The sequence below is a fragment of the Meriones unguiculatus genome, chromosome 1, assembly GCF_030254825.1.
Source record: "Meriones unguiculatus strain TT.TT164.6M chromosome 1, Bangor_MerUng_6.1, whole genome shotgun sequence".
Taxonomy (NCBI): Eukaryota; Metazoa; Chordata; class Mammalia; order Rodentia; family Muridae; genus Meriones; species Meriones unguiculatus.
Window position 1 is genome coordinate 7305312 of NC_083349.1, and position 20199 is coordinate 7325510.

Sequence of the window (20199 nt, forward strand, 5' to 3'; positions counted from 1 at the left end):
GGACACACAGACACACAGACACACACACACACACACACACACACACACAGAGCGAGCGAGCGAGCGAGCGAGAGAGAGAGAGAGAGAGAGAGAGAGAGAGACTTTTCAGTGTTTACTAAAGCAACTTTTATTTATATTTCAATAGCCTGAATTTCGTGTCATGGTCTGTTCTAATTATAAGTGAAACTGAAAGATGCAACTAATAGCAGAACCCTTCTCCTGTACGTAGCTCCAGCAGGCTCAGGGCATGGGACTCACTTCAGTCTCGGAACTCTGAAAGGGAGGAACCTAGAAGACCTGTATCCTGGAGAGAGGACGGACTCTTGTAAAGAGGAACCTGGGAATCCCACGGAACCTAACAGCGGCGCAGACGCCGCTACCCGGAGTTTGGAACGGAGGAACTGCGCGTCTCGCTTCCTGCCTGGCGGTGGGGAGGGCCGCAGTGCCGCCGCGATGTTACCCTACAACGTGAACTTCAAGGTGTCAGCGCGCACCCTCACCGGGGCGCTCAACGCGCACAACAAGGCAGCGGTGGACTGGTGAGGGCAGCGCTTCCGGCCGCTGGTCTTGGCCGCAGGTCGCGAGGGGACGGGGAAGAGCTGGGTGCTTCCGGTCCCCCTCGCCTGGACCGCGGCTGGCCTTCCACAGCTGGCAGATTTTCCCTTAGCTGAGACATTTTTGTTGTTATATAAGTCCCAAATGCCCCGAGTGGGCAGGTCCTCGATGCAGACAGTTTCCTTCTTGTGTTCTTTTCTCTGCACCTCATTCCTTTACTGCCCCCATTTCCTTTTTTCCCCAGCCTGGACCTGGGAGGGCTTCTCTCCATTCCGTCTCCCTACCACTTCCTGGTCCTGACTTTTTCTTACTCGCTCATACTCCTCTTTTCCACTTAGATCCACCCATTCAACAATTCCCCAGACTCTGTCCTGTCACCTGTTGCCACCTTTATCTTTCCTGGCTTCTGTGAAGCGCATGCCTCTCCACAGCCCGTTTACTTTCCACAGTAAAGTAACACCCGAGTTCTAAGAACTAATAACGGGAAGCAAAATTCTATAGCTGTTATGGTTCTAGGAATGTTGCCACGGAGGCTAAAACCTCTCATACTTATTTGTTTATTTATTGTCTAGTTGTGAAGGACTAAGACTAGTCACTATCCTAGGCACATTGTGGATTCTCTGTTGTTAGAAAAATAAGTGTTACTGGACACTGAATAAGGACTAGGTGTGTGCATACAAAAATAGCACAGATTGGCTTGCACATTAAAGCTCTGTGTACATATCTTTTAGAACTGTTCATCTGAGTGAAAATGAGTCTCAATAAATATTTATAAACTTAACTAGGGCGTTATATAAAGAACAGTATCACAAGCCTTTGACTTTAAGTCATACTATTAAGTAATTCTATTAATGGTGGCATATATGAACAAGATTCGTTCATGAAAGCAAGAGGAAAGTTGATTTGCTTTGTTTTGTATTTACATCTCAACACTTGTTTTGCCAGGGGCTGGCAAGGTTTAATTGCATATGGATGCCATTCACTTGTGGTAGTCATCGATTCCAGTACTGCCCAAACTCTCCAAGTTCTAGAAAAACATAAAGCTGATATTGTTAAGGTAAGTTAAATAACACGGCAGTCCCATAAGAGTCTGCCTCGCCCGTACACACACACACACACACACACACACACACACAACGTAATGTCAATCCAGAATGAATTGTTAAGTGCTGGTTTTAGGGCTGTTTGAAATGTGATTGAAAATACTAGCTCTGTCATTTCCCATCTCACTCACTCATCCGTTAGTTTTGAACACTCGACTGCCAGGTGCTGAAAATATAAAGTTGAACCATCTTATGGCTGTGAGTGAGTCTCACTGTGGTTTTGATTTGTGGTTTTCTGATGGGTAATCATGAACATATTGTTGGCTATATGTGCATCTTTCTTAAAATACCTACTCAGATTCTTTGCCTACTTTGAAATGTGTTATCTTTTTATTATTAAGTTGAGAGCTTTAGCAGTGTATTTGAAATATGAGCCCCTAATCAGACACATGATCTGCAGATATTTTCTCTTATTATTTGATCTTTTTACTTCTTTTGATGGTGCCTTTTCAAGAACAAATGGTTTTAATTGTGATATAATTTATTCTTTCTTTTACTCTTGCATTTACTTGTACTGTATCCAGGAAATCTTTGTTTTCTCCAACCTCAAGACAATTTACAGTTTTATTTTTAGCTCTTTATAGAGGTCCTTGATATATTTTAAGTTAATTTTTGTATGTGATATGAGGTTGAAGAAAAATACATCATAGAACATATTCACTTATATCCTATGATCTTGATCACTTATGAGAGCTAGTAATTTTGGAGTGGGTTTTTATACATAGTTATAATCATGTCATCTGCTAAATATAGCAGTTGAATGTGATAGTCTGTACTTGCTTAATTTGTTTTCTTTCTATTTTGCATTGGCTAGGACCTCTAACTTCAGTGATGCTAAGTGATACTTTTATCTCCTTCCTGAGTTTAGGGGATGGCACCCAGTCCTTCAGCATTAGGTTTCATGTAAAGTAGAGAGATTTTACTCTGAATTTTTCAGGGGTGGAAGTATTGTCCTCCCTCTCCCTTCTCTTTTCTCTTGTTTTTTTTTTTTTTTTTTTTTTTTTTTTTTCTGTAGTTTCATTTATGTGCAGATTCAAGCTTTGCTTTGATAGTCAGTTTCTTTTGTCTGAGGAAAGTATTGTCAATTCTTTCATTGAATACGTTGATTAATTTTGTCAACTTTTGCTCGTCTGAGGAAATATTTTGCCTTTTTGTTTTGTTTTAAATATTCCCAAAGGACATAGACTCATAGACTTCTGGGTTGACAATTTTATTTTCTAGAAGTAATTTTAAAATATCACTTCACCGTCTTCTAACTCACATTACTGATGAGAAATTCTTGCCTCGGTTTTTCTGTATGAATTGTATCTTCCTATATTCTCCTTTCAGTTTTCAGTAGATTGATGTACATAGCTGGACATTTCAAATGTTTATGCTTCTTGGAATTTATGTAAATAGACCTCAGTGTTGCACGTATGTACATACATACACATTTCTTATTATTTAGAGTAATTCTAGTCCCTACAGTTATTGTAGACACTGAGTTAGGAAATACTGACACCTCTGTTCTGCTAAGCAGTCAGCTTCCTGTGAGCCTCTGGGTACACATTGTATCTCTTCATTAGCATATAACCTCTGTGTATTTGTATTTCTGTTTAAATTGAATTCTACCAACAGCTACATCCCTGAACAGAACTACTCCCTCCCCCCTTTTTTTTTTCTGTTTGGGCACATTGTAACCTCTTGCATTTAGCTACAGAAAGCAGCAATATGCTAGGGACCATTTTAAATAATAAGCTAGCCAAGAAAAAGCCAAACTATGGAAAACATACCAGTAAGTAGCTTTGAGATGGACAGTTATTTGCACTGTGAGGGCTGAAGTAAGGATTCCTTGTTTTTCCCACAGCTGGTCACATGCATGTGTTGGTCAACTCAGCATGTTAGTCACCATGCTGTCCTTGTCTGCAAATGCTCTACAGGTATTGTCTTTGGGGGTATAAACAGATGATAGCAAGTAGGTGAGTTCACATTTGCAAACTGCATATAATAAAAGTTCATTGAGGGGGCTGGAGAGATGGCTCAGTGGTTAAGAGCACTGTCTGCTCCTCCAAAGGACTTGGGTTCAATTCCCAGCACCCACATGGCAGCTCACAATTGTCTATAACACCAATTCCAGGGGATCTCACACCTTCACACTAATGCATATAAAATTAATTATTTAAAAAAAAAAGTTCATTGAATGTACCTGTGTGTAGACACTATGCATAGTACACCTGATGTTCAAATGTAAATGTATATATATGTGCACAGACATAGCATGCACATTTAGACACATTTATTAAAAAGAGTTTCACCTGAGGAGTTTAAAAATCAGTTAAATGAGTACTCAGAAAACTTCTGTTTCCGCCTTCTCCATAAATTCTATTGTAATGTGTTACTTTTCTTTCCTAGTTTGGCATTCATTATATGTGACTATATGTGTACACACATGTGCTGACCAGTGTTTCTGTATATTTGGAAACTCTATGATGTTCATCTATCAAGCACACTGAACAACAAATTTGGAATCTATATTGAGGTTAGGGACTAGAAGCTCAAGGCCTCCGTGGTCTGCCCGTGGAGCTGACCATCCTTGGGTTAGTAACAGCAAAAGAAGTGAAGTGATTACAGGAAGGCGGACCACGAGCACCGGGAGTAGCCGGGGAATGCTCTGGTTTACGGTGATAACGATAAGCTGTACTTCTGACTCTGAATATTTAATGTTTGGAAATTTAATCAGATTTACTTTAGAGTTTTGGTGGAATTTTATTTTTACTTTGTACTTGTGATGCTGGGTAGGACTTGCACAAGCTTCCCATGTGTGCTACCACTGAGCTGCATACCTAGCTCTTATTTGACTTGGTTAAAATCTTGAGACAGGATGCTGCTGCATTGCCCAGGCTGGCCTTGAGCCTGGAGTCCTTCTGCCCCAGCCCGCAGAGTGTCAGGAATTACTAACACACCAACAGGCCAAGCCTTATTTTTATATTCTAATGTATTTGCTTATGTGTGTTGTGTGTGCATGTGTATGTCCCTGTTTATGTGTGGGCCCATGTGTTCCTGGGGCAGTTTCAGTTAGCGTTTCTGTTGCTGTGGTAAAACACAGCGAAAGCAACTTGGAGAGGAAGGGGCTTATTTTATCTTATGGCTGTGGCCCATCATGCCAGAAATCAAAGGCAGTAAGCTGGAGTCAGGGACTGATACAGAGGCCATGGAAGAACACTGCCTAGTTAGTGCCTTACTCCTGGTGGCTTGCTCAGCCAGCTTTCTTACAGCACCCAAGACCACCAGCCTAGGAGTAACACCATTCACAGTGGGCCGGGCCCTCCCACATAAATCATCAGTCAAGAAAATATAACACAGGCCATGTGATGGGGCATTTTCTCCACTGAAGTTTTCTTCTTCAAAAATGACCCTAGCCTGTCAAGTTGACACAAAACTGGCCAGCACAAGTACTGTGTGCACATTTACGCGAAGTCCAGGAGTTGACACTGGAGTGAGTCTCACTCACTGGCTTTCCATCTTACGTATTGCCGCAGGGCCTCTTCCTCATCCGAAAGGTCAGCATCAGTTTGAAAAATCTAGTTATTTAGCTTGTTTCAGAGTGAGCACCCCTGCTTGGAATTACAGGCAGGCCACCATGCCCAACCCGCATTTTTGTGGGTGCTGGGGATTTCTGGTCCTCACATGCAGCAAGCACTTTACCTACTGATCCATTTTCTTCAGCTTTATTTTGTTTTTCATTTTTAATACGAATTTTAATTATGGAACATAAATTTTGTTTTAGAGAAAGTATTCTTTCTGAAAGAATACAGCTAGAGATTTGAGAGGGTCATTTATTCCTTTTCCTCCAAAAGTTTTTAGGTCTCTAAGTTTTTCTTTTTAATTAGGAAAATAGAATATAGGAATATGTTCTTAGCCATAAAGGATTTTAGATATTTGGCCAAAATTCAATTTTAGAAAAACTAAGTTTCCAAGATGGTGTGGGAGGGACTTTACCAAGACATTTAAGAGATTTTGTTGTTTTCATACCTGATGTTACCAGAATATTTAGGGTATGCATAATTTTTCATATCTGAAAGGCACTCTGATTTTTTTTTAAATTTAAGTACAATATTTAAAAATAAATAGTACACATATCTGAACTTCAAAATTAATACTAGTTTTTTACTTAGTCATACCAAACTTTAAGTCTGAATGGTTAATGTTTGTGAGAATGATGTCTATCGTCGTCTGATGCAACTGTGTGTGTGATCTGATCTCTCCTCCATGCTAGGTCAAGTGGGCCAGGGAGAACTATCACCATAACATCGGCTCACCATACTGCCTGCGCTTGGCGTCTGCTGATGCCACTGGCAAGATCATTGTGTGGGACGTAGCAGCAGGAGTCGCGCAGTGTGAGATCCAGGAGCACGCCAAGCCTATCCAAGGTGAGGTGTTGGCTCACTCTCAGAATGCTCCTGTCCTCGTTTTGCTTTCTATGGGTTTGGTTTTGTTATTTCCATGGTAACTCTTAAAGGTGTTTAGCCTGTCTACAGAGAGGAATGTAACATTCTTTTAGACATTATTGCCTTAAATTTTAACTGATTCATACTATAGAAAAATTTGTTAATTTCAGTATTGGCCTCAGCTATGTTGATGAGACTCTCGAGCTACCAAAGTATATATTATCAAGTACATTTTGTCTTTACGACTGCAGGGAAATAGCTATCAGTACTTAATAATAGAGATTAACAAACTTTTATTCTCATGTTCCTAACAGTTGCTTGGCTTTTTTCTTTTACTGTTATTCTTCTAAGATTATTACAGTGTTCTTTACACAAGTCTTTGAGAAGGTCTCCTGCGTAGCTGAAAAAAACCACATCTACACATGCATGTGTGTGGGATATGAGGGAATGTGAGTAGGGGAATTTGGGTGCATGTGTATGTACAGGCACATGCCTGTGGTATGGAAGACAGAGAGCGCTCTCAGGTCGGGCCTCAGGGGCATTCCACCTTTTGTTTGAGGCCGGAACTTTACCACAAAAGCCAGGCTAGCTGGCCAGTGAGCTTCCAGCAGTCATCCTGTGTCTGCCTCTATCTAGGCATAACAGTGCTGCAATTAGAGATATATGCATCTGTATCCAGCTTTTTACATGTGCTCTGGTGATCTGAACTCAGGTCCCCAGGCATGCAGGGCAAGCCCTTTAACTAGTGAGCCTTGAGAATTTTTCAAATGATTTTTACAGAATTTATTGAATACTTACTATGTGCTGTGTACTAAGCAACACTGTTGTGCAAAGATATTTATTGATTTGAATATGAAAAGCTTCAGTGTTATCAAGTAACTCCACAAAAGCATTAGTGAAGTGCGCGTCTTGACCATGACTAGGAAAGTCTCTGTAGTTTCTGGTAAAGATTATTGCACATTTTCCTTAAAAATAATATCTCAGGTTACTTTAGATCTGAACCAGACAATTTGTTTCTATATAGTATTAGCCTTACAATGAGTTTATATCATAAATTGGGGAGATAATAGATTTTAAGGTTATACACTCTAAAAAGTATCAAGAACAAAGTGGCCAGCCCTTTGGAGTGATGTCCAATGGTTTTGCCCTCACCTTTCTGCTCTTTATAGATGTGCAGTGGCTATGGAATCAAGATGCCTCCCGAGACTTGCTGCTCGCTATCCACCCACCAAATTACATTGTGCTCTGGAATGCAGACACGGGCACTAAACTGTGGAAGAAGAGCTATGCAGACAACATCCTTTCTTTTTCTTTTGACCCTTTTGACCCTTCACATTTAACTTGTAAGTAATAATTATTTGTAGAAAATGAGTTATAGGAGGTACTGAAAATAACATTAGTGTTATATACACAAAATACGCACATTACATGTCCTCAGTAACTTACCATGAACACCATGGAGCAGCCCAGCACACCGTATTACAGCTGCAGTTCCTAATGTCCACGCTGAGTCATAACCTCACACTATTTGCAGCTACTTTAATTGTTAGAGATGTGAGCTAGTCATGCACACATTGAATTCGTAGTTGAGCAGTATTGGACAAGCTTGCAGTAGAGAGCTACTGCAATAATCTAGTTCAGACTTAAGTAGACTTTGCTTACAGAACTTGAATCAGGAACTTCATTTAACCTGTAGCTAAAATTCTTGTTTAAAAAATATTCTAATTAATGCTATTTCATGTAAAAGACAAATGAAGGTCATGAGACTTTTTCTTACAGAAGTGGTTTTTTGCCAATATTTTGTGTTTTATGGATCAAATTATCTAAAAATGAGACTTGTTTTAGGCAGATATTTGTGTAGTTTTATTATTTAGAAAAAACTCTTTACACAGTGATACAATAGTGTTCTAGCTAGTATTACTGTTCTGGGAACCAAGACGTAGTTTCCCAATTTCATGGAGTTAGTGTTCTAGTAAGAGAGAGTCAGACTATAAACTATGAACGAAGTGAGTTCATAATTCTAGTATACTAAGAGGTGTTAAGTTGGGGCTACCAGAATGACTCAGCAGTTAAGATATTCTGTTCCAGAGGAGGAGCCCAGCCTGGTTCCTGGCACTCATGCTGGATGGCTCACAACCTCCTGTAAATCCAGCTTCGTAGGGTCCAACAACTGCACTCATGTGCATGTGCACATACACACAATCATATGATTTGCATATGTATAATATAAAATTGTAATTTTATATGTGTATACAATTAGCTATAGACAGATAAAAGAAAACTTTTAAGGTTCATGGTCAGGCTTGAGAAGAACTTTTTAGACTGAGTAGCTCAGACTGGTCATAAAAATGTAGTATTATTCAGTATTTGAGCCTGGCTAATGGTGACACACAGTTTCTTACATGTGGTAGTCCTCCTGTGTGGATTATGTATTTGAAAAGTAGATTTTGAAATTACAGGCTATAAAGGGAATGAAAGAATGTGCATAGAACTTTCTCTGAAAGAGCCAATATTTGTTTAGTATGGCAATAATCTTACAAACTCTTTTTAATATAAGATGTACCTGAGAAGCTCAGCGTGGAGGCTTCTCATGAGTTGTAGTGGACCACCTCTTTCTGTGGGACGGCATTACACCGTTAGGGGTGCAGCATTGCCAGCTCATACTGCCACAGTTCCCTTCTCTTACTCAGTGGGCTAGATTAGAGCTGTGACCTAAACTTGGTTAAATCCTGATCAGAGTTCTGCTTCTCTCAATACAGTACTCACCAGCGAGGGCATTGTTTTCATCTCAGACTTTTCTCCATCCAAGCCACCCTCGGGCCCTGGGAAAAAAGTGTACATCTCTAGCCCACACACCAGCCCAGCTCATAACAAGCTGGCTGCAGCCACAGGAGCCAAGAAGGCTCTTAATAAAGTGAAGATTTTAATCACTCAGGAGAAACCTAGGTGAGTATAAAGGTAAGACTTACTAGAACTTGCAACTCTCCTCCATCACCTCTAAAAGCTGTGTGAAGATAAACTTTCTCTTTTGGCTTACCTTTTCCCCTCCACTAATTCTGAATGTAGTAAAGGAGAAGACTTTCTTTTTGTCCTCTCCCCTGGAGAGACCCAGCATTTAATGTCCTCTTCATTCCGACAGTGCTAGACTTCCTTATTGATTTTACAGATTAACATTTATCACTTCCTAATTTAACTTGTGAAAATATGAGCTAATGTTAAAGTCATGGTCACTGAAGACATGAAGACTGGGGGAAGCTGCATTTTCACATTGACACATTTGCTCACTTAGGTCCTGTGTCCTTTGCCCAGTCAAGAAGAGGTGGTTTGTATGCGAGTGAAGGTGTTCCTTGCCCACCTGGCTGAGAGCTGGGGGCTGAGGAGGCACTGACTATGCAGATCTTTACCCTCGTTCAGATTTCACCGTCCCCAGCTATGAGTCAGGGTTTTAAAGTGTTTAGAGGCTTATTTCGGCGGTGGGCAGGCAGGGTATCGATCCAGCACTTAGTATAGTGTCAGGCCTGTCGCATGCATTCAGAGAGCAGGAGCTGTTACTGTTACGAAACTGCACCTGAATAAAATTTTCAGGAGCTATTTGATTACATTACAAATAGATGGCTGTTTTGTTTTTGTTTTTTTTTTTTTTCTAGAATTACAATTTTATATTTTTTATAGCTTTTGAAATTTTCTTTTTGTTTTAAAATAATCTTTAATATGCTAAGATCATTCTGCTTAGACTAAGTAATTAATTGAATTGTATGTACTAAAAGATTGTGCTGTAACCACATTTTGAATTTATGGATAAATACTGGTTTTGTATATCAAGCCATATTCTGGTTAAATTTACTGGTTAATTTATCTCATACTGTATGCTGCAACAGTTAAAGATTGCCTTAGTAGAACTTTACATTTTTGTGGATTCCTTGTTGCAAGCAAATAATGTACTCATTTAGCAGACTAAATAGTTTTGTCATGCTTGCTTTGACAAAACTATCATGTGATCTTGAGCATTTTTAAATGCTTCATTGTCCTTTAGGTAAACTGGACTGAATACTTTAACATCCGCTGACCTATACAGTCTCCTCCAGCCCTGGGCATCTGTGCCTTTCTTATTATACACAAGAAACTGGGCCCTAGTGTCATTCGGGCTCACACAACTGGGGTTGGCAGCAAGGAGGTTAATATAATACAGATCCCTCTCTTTTTAGCCACCCAAATTAACTCAGTTGTAAACTTTGAAAGCTTTCAATGTAATTATGTCAAAATATTGAATGTTTAATAAAAGATGCTGAAATGAACCTTGAGACTCTTTAGTAGCTTAAAAAAAAAACAGGTTTGATGTCATACTTGCATAGAAGAAAATGGAAGAGAAGAAACTGTCTTAGTTTGTTTAAGATGACATTAAACTGTGAGGACAGAGCAGAGGAGGTGCTGACCTAGACCATTGGATGGTCCAGTACTCCAGGTTCAGTGGTGCTCGTTACTCTGAATGTTTTCTGTTTCAATCCCAAGTTATATTTCAACAGTCTAGTACTTCTAGTATAAAATACTTCTAGTGAAAATAAAACACCCTTGTGAGTAAGTGTCAGTGCTATAGCCACCATCTTTTCATAATCAGAATTCTAGGCTGTTTACTTTGTGGGCCACAAAGATTTAGAAACATGGTGTCTTCCCTGCCCATAAAATGCTTTTGTCATAATTGAATTCTGGCAATTAGCAGATCTAAGTTTTTCTGCTAATCCATTTTGGTCATTTCGGGAAATAATTTTTTATTCCTTTTCTTCTTTTTGTTTGTTTTGTTTTTTAATTTATTTTTTATTGATTACAGTTTATTCACTTTGTATCCCAGCTATAGCCCCCTCTCTCATCGGTTTTGTGTGATTGGGTCTTGATGCTGATACCAACAGCAGTTCATCTCTTATGTTTTTCTCAGTGCTGAATTTGTAGCTCTCAATGACTGCCTCCAGTTGGCCTATTTGCCTTCAAAAAGGAACCACATGCTGCTGCTCTACCCTCGGGAGATTTTAATCCTTGACCTTGAAGTGAATCAAACAGTTGGTGTGATTGCAATAGAGAGAACAGGAGTTCCGTTTCTGCAGGTATCTACGTGTATCAATTGCATTCTCCTATGAATGTTGTTAGGGAGTCCATGACCTTGCAAAAGTTGTCTGTCCCTTTCTCTCTACTGAGATAGCAATGGCATTATTCAACACTCTTTATTTCCTATACTTCTGATTGGTCAGGCTTACCTAGAAATTGTCCTAATCGATACTGGAATATGTATTAAACTAGCTAAGAGCCAAGAATGGTAATATGTGCTTGTAAGCCCATCTTGCAGGAAGCTGAGACAGGAGGGTTGACATGAATTCAAGGCCAGCCTGGGCTGCATAGTGAGTTCCAGGCCAGCCAGGACTATCTAGGAAGACTCTGTCTCAAAAGTACTCATACACACAGACACACACACACAAAACCAAAACAATACTTCATCTTGTACAGATATCAAGGACAAGTTAATTTTAGATTTACAAATGTATTTTTAAAATGTTCATTTTGTTAAAACTTGGAGAATATGTTTGCATGTTTGTGTCTCCTATTTTGTCCATATTCTTTAAATGTGAGTTTGAGTTTCATGGTCTATTTCAGTGCTCTGTTGGGTTTTACAAACTAGCCTGTCTCTGTTTAAAGGTAATACCCTGTTCTCAACGTGACGGTCTGTTTTGCCTACATGAAAATGGCTGTATCACCTTACGTGTCCGGAGGTCTTATAATAGCATCTTTACAACTTCAAATGATGAACCAGGTGGGAACACATCTTACAGAGATGTTAGTGGTATTTCTCTTCTGGCCTTACAAATGTCACATGAAATAGTGTTGTCTTGAGAAAGAGTTAGAATGTAATTACACATGTGACATAGAATAGTGCAAATGCCTGATGCCTTCTTTGTACAGTAGAGAGACAGTACTTTGTCATTCTTTCTTGAGGGATGCATGGACCAAATAGATGGCTCCTGTTGTGAATATGTCTGCTGTATTCCTTTAGCCTTGCGCTCCTTGACTTTTGCTCTGTGATAGCTTTCATTGTAAAATGACAGAGCGTGGTTAGTCTCCAAGTGTCAGATCTTTTGGAGACTAGAGTGCTTCTGTGAAATGATGTAGTACACGTAAACGGAAGAAATTTTATGAAGCGCAGTGTTTTTAGACTTCCGCAAAGCATACGCCACAGTGCGCTATTCACTGATGTCCTTCAAAGCAGTCAAGGGTCGTGATCTTAGTTACCATTTTAGAGACTACCCATGGATCCAGTACTTATAGGAGTTATTTTTATAATCTGAAGAAATTAGTAATAGTAAAACATGAGTCTTGTTTGGGCAGTTTGCACTACTGGCAGAATGCTCTCGTTTTCGTTGAGGTTATTTACACTAAAACAGGTTGTTTGTTTGTTTGTTTGTTTCTGTGCTTACTTACTGGCATCTGAAACAGTGTTTTGTTTGTTTGTTTTTCGTTTTTTGGTTTTTTTTTTTAAGATCCAGATCCTGTTCAGGAGCTTACCTATGACTTGAGAAGCCAGTGTGATGCAATCAGGGTGACAAAAACTGTCCGTCCCTTCAGTATGGTGTGCTGTCCTGTTAATGAGAATGCAGCTGCCCTCATAGTGAGCGATGGCAGGGTCATGATATGGGAACTCAAGTCTGCTGTGTGCAGTCGAAATGCACGGAACAGGTGAGTGAATGTAGTTTGGGCTTTGATTGTTTTTGTTTGTTTGTTTGTTTCTGCTTTTATATAAATCATGTAAAAAGAGGAGGGCCATTTTTCTTTTTTTTATAAAACCATTTTAAAGGACATAGACACTAGATCATTAGGGAATTATGTTCTGACAGTGCTTCACCTGTGGCCAAGATTAGTAACTGTTGCTATAAAAGAAGAACGTCATGGCCTGATGTTGATGTTTGAGTACCTGATGGTAATGCAAGCTTTAAGTATGTGTAACAGCCTGATTGTTCTGTCTTTGCAGTAGCTCCGCTGTATCACCTTTATACTCACCAGTGTCTTTCTGTGGGATTCCTGTAGGAGTGCTACAGAATAAACTCCCAGACCTTTCCCTAGATAATATGATTGGTAAGCTTCTTTTACTTCTTTAACTTGCATGTTAGATATTTTTTAATTTTTTTTATTAATTACAGTTTATTCACTTTGTATCCCCCCCCCCGTACCTCCCTCCCTCCTCCACTCCCAATCCCACCCTCCCTCTTCCCAACTCATGTCCCTCTCCCAGTCCACTGAAAAGGGAGGTGGTCCTCCCCTTCCCTCTGATCCTAGTCTATCAGGTCTCATCCGGAGTGGCTGCATTGTCTTCTTCTGTGGCCTGATAAGGCTGTTCCCCGCTCAGGGGGAGGTGATCAAAGAGCAGGCCAATCTTGTCAGAGACAGTCCCAGTCCCTATTACTATGGAGGCCACTTGGATACTGAACTGCCATAAGCTACCTCTGTGCAGGGGTTCCAGGCCATCTCTATGAGTGGTCCTTGGCTGGAGTATCAGTTTCAGAAAAGATCCCTGTGCACAGACTTTTAGGATCTGTTGCTGTCCTTGTGGAGCTCCTGTCCTCTCTAGGTCGTACTATATCCCACTTCTTTCATAAGATTCCCTGCACTCTGCCCAAAGTTTGGCTATGAGTCTCAACCCTGCAGAGTAGAGCCTATCAGAGGCCCTCTGTGGTAGGCTCCTGTCCTGTTCCCTGTTTTCTCCCTACTCTTATGTCCATCCTCTTTGCCTTTCTGAATGGGCATTGAGCACCTAAGCCAGAGTCCTCCTTCTTGCTTAGCTTCTTTGGGTGTACAGATTTTAGTATGTTTATCCTATATTATATGTCTAGTATCCACTTATGAGTGAGTATATACCTTGTGTGTCTTTCTGTTTCTGGGATACCTCACTTAGGATGATCTTTTCCAGTTCTCACCATTTACCTGCAAATTTCGTGATTTCCTTGTTTTTTGTTTTTTTTTTTTTTTTTTTTTTTATCAGTGAGTAATTTTCTATTGTGTAGATGTACTGCAATTTCTACATCTTTTAGTTCTTATTCCAGACAAATCCCTGTGAGGAAATTTGGACTCACCGATAGGTTTTACAGAATTATTTAATCATTAGGAATTTTCTGAGTTAATTGACTTTGCCTATTTTAGTATAAAATATTAAAGTAAAAAGAACTATGAATGCAAATGAACAAAACTAATGAGTGACATGAAGCCCATACACAGGTAAATTTTTATGTTGTTAGGTGTCTGGGTGATCAAATTACAGTATTTAAAACAAAAGATGCAGACTGTCACACAGTTCTTGACAATGGAATTTATTTAAGTGTTAAATAAAGCTTTGTCACTTGAAAACATTTTAATTAAAACTTTTAATTTGAAACACCATATGCTTGGTTTTAATGGAAAGCAGTTCAGTGAGCTATGGAGACTGGCTTACATTTACCAGGTAAAGGCTACTGCTCATTGAGGCCTAAGCTGCCCTACTGTGTGAACTGCCTTTTATGGGAAATTATTTGAAACACATGGCGGTTCCCAGGAGTCAGGTCCTAGCTAATCCTGTTCATGGTACATCTGTTAAACCTCCATTTTTTTTTTTTTTTTTTTTTTTACAATATTTCACTGGTTAGTATAAATTGTATAGCTAATCCCAAAGGATTGTTTTAACTGAAATAAATTAATGATTTTTTCTCTAATCTGTGTAGACTTCAGAATGACATTACTAAAATAAGTTGATAGCTTCAAAGGATTATACTGACTGGTCCTTAATAATTTAACCTAGCAGTGTACATACGTTTTTTATTTCATACTTTTGACAAATCCAGTGTTCAATAGTGGTTTATAGGAGGGAAGTTTGTGCATTTTTAGTGAACAGTCTTGTTTTTATTGTAGTTATTGTACTTATATTTTTGGGATAGGTTTTTTTAAGTAGAGTCATTGTTTAATTTGCATAAACAATGTGTATGTAAATAATGCAACTTAATAGTTTATTGTCAGGCCTGTAATCCCAAAACTGTCAGAAACTTGTAATGTCCCAGAGGTAGGGGCAGAAGGATCGGTTCAAGGTCATCCTGGGATACAAAGCAAGTTCAAAGTCAGTCAGGCTACAGTCTCAAAAAAAAGTATTATCTACAATGATACTTTGTATGTTGCATATATTCTTTATTAATATGATTATTTTTACTTTACATAGTTTAATATAAAATATTTCATGATAAACTTTATATTTTGTAGCTATGATGATACATTAAGGCTTTTTATTAGAGATCAAGAGCTCTTTGAGGGTTTTTGTGTGTGTGTGGGGGCTACTACCTTACTGTGTCCCTCGCGCTGAAAAGCAGCCCTGCAGAAAGCTAGTAAGGCCGTGTGTCTTGCAGCATCTCACTCTGTGGCTAGTGCTCTAAGCCAGGTCTCTTGCTCTCTTTCTGAAGCCTTTTCTCAGTGCCTTTCTCCCAGGAGCTCTGTCTGAAGCACTCCCTGGATTCTGGGCAGCCTAACCATGGAGTGATGTACTCTGAGTCTCTGAAGTAAATCCTTGAATTAGTGGTGTGACCTAAGACCCATGAGGCGCGCTAGAGCTGTTGTAAGCCTGTTGAGATCAGCGGTTCTCAACCTTCCAGTGCTGCGGCCCTTTAATGCAGCTCTTCATGTTGGTAGTCCCAACCATAAAATTACTTTCTTTGCTATTTCATAATTCTAATTTTGTTACTGTTATGAATCGTAATGTAAATATCCGTGTTTTCTGATGGTCTTAGGTGACCCTGCGAAAGGGTCCTTCAACTCCCCCAATGGGTCCCAACCCGCAGGTTGTGAACTGCTACCCTAGACCTGTTTCTAGATCTGGTGAACATACTTAGATTTTTAAGAACAGCATGCTTTCTAATTAATCATTTATGTTTTTCATTACATATTAGGGCAAAGTGCCATTGCTGGAGAAGAGCACCCCAAAGGCTCCATTCTGCAGGAAGTGCATCTTAAATTCCTGCTGACAGGACTGCTCTCAGGACTACCTGCTCCTCAGTTTGCCATCCGGATGTGCCCACCACTGACCACAAAAAACATTAAAATGTATCAGCCACTTCTTGCTGTTGGTGAGTACTTGGCCTATTTTTTGTTAAACTCATTTTATAATACTTAGATTTCCTTATTCCTAGAAAGTCCTTTATTCTCTCTAGGAATGTTTTAAAAGAAGAAGTGAAATGGGGGAAATTTTATAAATTTTCTTAAAATATTTTTTTATCTTGTTTTCCTGTGCTTGAGATTATCTCTGTCAACACATTTCTGAAATATCAGGGACTGTCTGGGACAGTCAAAAAGCTTGAGGAATAGCAATAGCTATGAGTTATCATTTAGTGCAGTAGGAGCAGAAATGCTGATTAACCAAGTTAACACCAGCAACTAAGTGCTGCACTCCATGCTTTGTGCACATTTTTTCATTTAATCTCTAAAATTAGATTTTCTGCAGGTTCAGTATCGGGTAAGCAGCTGACCAAAGGCCTGAGCCAAAGTTTCTTTAACTTCAGGAATCATATGTAATCACATCATTGTATGATTGTCTTGTCATGAATTGTTTAAAAGGAGACAAACCATAAGAGAACATTCTGGTTAATGAGCTCAGGTTAGTTGTTTTTATAATAAACATTCTGAGTCTCAAAAATATCAATGTACGCATGTAGAAAAGTTTAAATTATTATGTATATTGGTAGGTATATGTAAATTGTAAGTACATGTAAATTATTATCTATATTTTGAAGTCTTACGTCCCTGACACTAGGTAATATGTCCCTGAAGTTAGTTAAGATTACAGTGTATATGAGATTAGCCCCATTTTGATGAGAAAGGAAACATTTTTTTTCCTTATTCATTTTTTTTTTTTTTACGTATATAATTTGGTTCTTTTGTAGAAGATAAAGTTAACAAAAGACGATTGTTGAAATTGGCACTCCTACTAAATTAGCCCTTGTCTCTTTCATCATTTGGAAAGGTACAAGTACCGGTTCTGTCCTGGTTTACCACCTCACCAGTGGCCTGCTGCACAAGGAGTTAAGTGTACACTCATGTGAAGTCAAGTGAGTACCTCTGAGATCACAGACATTTACAGTCCTTGAAGAAACTCTGAGGAGTCTCTGCAGTGGTGTGTGCAGCAGTGACTGCTTGCATTTGAATGACAAATGTGCACCTAGCTAGTGGACACTAGGAATGGACACTCATTGTCTACTTCATACAGGGCAAGGCATTTGTGAATTTCTCCTAATTCCAGGTGCTTTTCTCACAGGAAATTACTATGTTGCCAGGTTTATCTAGCTTATTTCTTAGTTTGATTAAGATCTGTCAGGACTGCTCATGGCAAAGTTGAATAACGTCACTTTTAATTGTTAGTTGAGTATCACCAGAAAAGACACAAACTGAGAAGCATTTATTTGATTTGGAGATGCAGTCTCGGTGTGAGTACAGTGTTTGGAGAGGTTTCTCAGAGACGGCTAAATTAGGAGCAGAGAGCCTCCTGCGTTTGCTCTAGGGTACTGCTGTGGGCATGCTTCTATGTCTGCTTTAGGGTGCTTCTTCAGACACACTCCACCTCTTTGTTTGACTGAATGTGGAACTGTTTCCCCTTTCTGCCCATGACTGATGCACCACAGAAGTTACATGTACATGTAAAATGCCCAGTGCTTTAATAATCTAATGAACATACAAAACAGGTTCTGTGTTTTGTAATTTAGTCTTGTGTGTACATTGAACACCTAGGTGAATCTAGTAAGCATACTTTAGTATAAATGTTTTCTAGATGGAGCAAGGTTAACCTTGTGAGTATTACAACTGTGATTACGATAGCAATCTCTTTCAAGAGCACTGCCTGTGGTGCGCCCAGGGAAGTAGTTTTTGCTGTCTTTCCAGTGTCTCTGCAAACACATTTAAATAAATAGTAATGTCTTCAAGACATTGAACTTGGGCTACTGTGGCACTGTATCTTTGTGGGCGCAGGGCCTCAGCTGACCATTCTGCCACTTCTTTGAGTGGTCTCTGCTACCACTGTTCTTTGTGTCTTACCTTTCTCTTCCTTTCCTGTCTACATTTCCTTTTACCCTTATCTTTTTTGCACTATAGCTACTTTTATGGCTGACACCAACCAATCAGAACTCTGCACTGCTAACCAGTTACTTGTTCTAAGAAGATTCTGTTCTGTGTCAGTATGTTGTATCCATCATTTCATTGACAACCCTAAAAAGTAGGTGCTGTCACCTTTCCAATGGACAGACAAAGAAACTGAGTAATGCAAAACCTAGGAAAATGGTGGGTGGGATTCACTCTAGACCCCCAGCTATGGTCTTTGTGGTCTGCGTTCCAGGTCTCCTGTTAAGAAATCCATTGATTGGATTTAATGATGGTAATAAAATTAAATGTTGACTGAGCCAAGAATCATGCTGAGAATTTGACATGAGCTTCCAGAAGATCATGCATGTTGTCACTAGTTTCTGGATTCTGAACCTCAGTAACTCATCTGTCCCAGAGTCAGGTTATGCATATTGCCACGTACTTGCACGTACTGTGATCTTATTTTTGCTCATGTCGTCTTGAGACTGTTTTCTGGACCTTGAATACTCTGGGGCATATGCCGCTCACACAGAGGAGTGCTGTGAATGGTCCTATGCAGGTGCCCACTTTTCTTATGAACGTCCCTCTTTGTTGACATTTTGAAGGTAATTCACTTTATATTCAAAGACGTTACTCAAGAGGATGCTAAAATCCTGCTGTCTTTGTGTTTCAATTAATGTAGCTTAGTATTACAATTAAAACCATTATGAAAATTTCACAGATGTGCTATAAAAAGTTCTGAACCAATTAGCAATAAACCCAATTGTATTCTTTATTTTCATATGCAAATTAAGGCTAACTCCTAGATAGTTGTTTTACTTGCTCTTGAATGTATGTAGACATATGGCCAGACACTGTGTAATGATGAGAGTCATGGGGGGAGAGGGCACAGGGAACATGTTTCAATGTTTTACAAGGAATATTGCACTGTTATTTATTGGACATTTTCTGTAAAACTATAATTGGAGGCTTTTCTCCTTATAACCTAGTGGCAGATACAAAAATTAGAAAGTGGGATGATTGATTCTGTTAGGTCATTAGTTTGTATCTTTGTCTAGTGGGCTGCATTTAAAGCAGTGTTCTGGTACTATGAAGAACTTAAGAACAGTAGTTTGTATAGACATGGATTGAATTAATATTGCTATGATTACATTGAAGTATTTGTGGAGAGTGAAATGGTCTCTGTTGTTTACCTGAAAATTTGCAGAAGAATCTTAGGTTTAGGGTCTTTCAAAATTGTGTGCTCTCATCCTTGAGAAGTAGCCTCTGTGTTGTACTATGTATAGATGCCCAGCATACTCAGCTTGTGAACCCATGGCAATCTGATGATGAATTCGAAGATTACATTTGTTCTGTGGCTAGGGATCCTACCAAAAAAAGATCAGAGAAACCCTAGATCAGGAATGAGCTGCTGTTCTTAGTCCTTCACATATTCGGTATAGAGTTAAGCCTGGACAAGAGCATTCTAATCCCAAGGGCAGTGTAAAGCTCAGCTGTGTCTGACAGGAGTTTTTAATTCTTTTCTTCTGACAGCAAACCCCTTCCTTATCTGATCCACTTTGAAATCCAGCTTGATTTTGCTTTACTTAAGAAGGTATTCTTAAGTATTCTGTTCAAAGGCAATGTGGTCACACTGCCAAATTACAGATAAGCAGCTCCTGCAGGTTCTGCGGAGTTCCTGAGTGGCTGTGTTAACCATGAGTGTGATAATAGCCTGTCCTGTGTGTGCTCAGTAATGTTTCTGTGTATCTAATGGGACTGGGGATGCGGAGGGTAAGCAAGTACTAGAGTTGGTTTATTCCAGTGTATCTGGAGAAAGAAGGAGAGAAATTATGCCAGGAATGGAAATTCCTAACTGTACCCATTTCAAACAGCCATTAATCAGAGTGTTTTGTACAGCTCTTTTTTTTTTTGAAATGGTTGTAATCCTAGCTGTCAGAGCTATTGCTACTGCTTCAACTGTTATTTTTAGCTCCCTGTGAATAATAATGTCCTTC

General features: G+C 39.4%; 1 protein-coding gene across 1 annotated transcript in view; it reads left to right on the forward strand.

The window, feature by feature from the left end:
• The first annotated feature begins 353 nt into the window (after positions 1–353).
• Positions 354–20199, forward strand: part of Wdr11 (WD repeat domain 11) — a 46379-nt gene continuing 26533 nt past the window's right edge. The window contains exons 1-11 of the mRNA XM_021649358.2: positions 354–539; positions 1501–1612; positions 5914–6067; positions 7255–7428; positions 8845–9031; positions 11016–11181; positions 11768–11882; positions 12607–12802; positions 13095–13198; positions 16024–16200; positions 17094–17178. Coding sequence (XP_021505033.1) covers positions 454–539; positions 1501–1612; positions 5914–6067; positions 7255–7428; positions 8845–9031; positions 11016–11181; positions 11768–11882; positions 12607–12802; positions 13095–13198; positions 16024–16200; positions 17094–17178 — 1556 coding nt within the window. The 5' untranslated portion in view covers positions 354–453. The remainder of the gene's footprint in view (positions 540–1500; positions 1613–5913; positions 6068–7254; positions 7429–8844; positions 9032–11015; positions 11182–11767; positions 11883–12606; positions 12803–13094; positions 13199–16023; positions 16201–17093; positions 17179–20199) is intronic.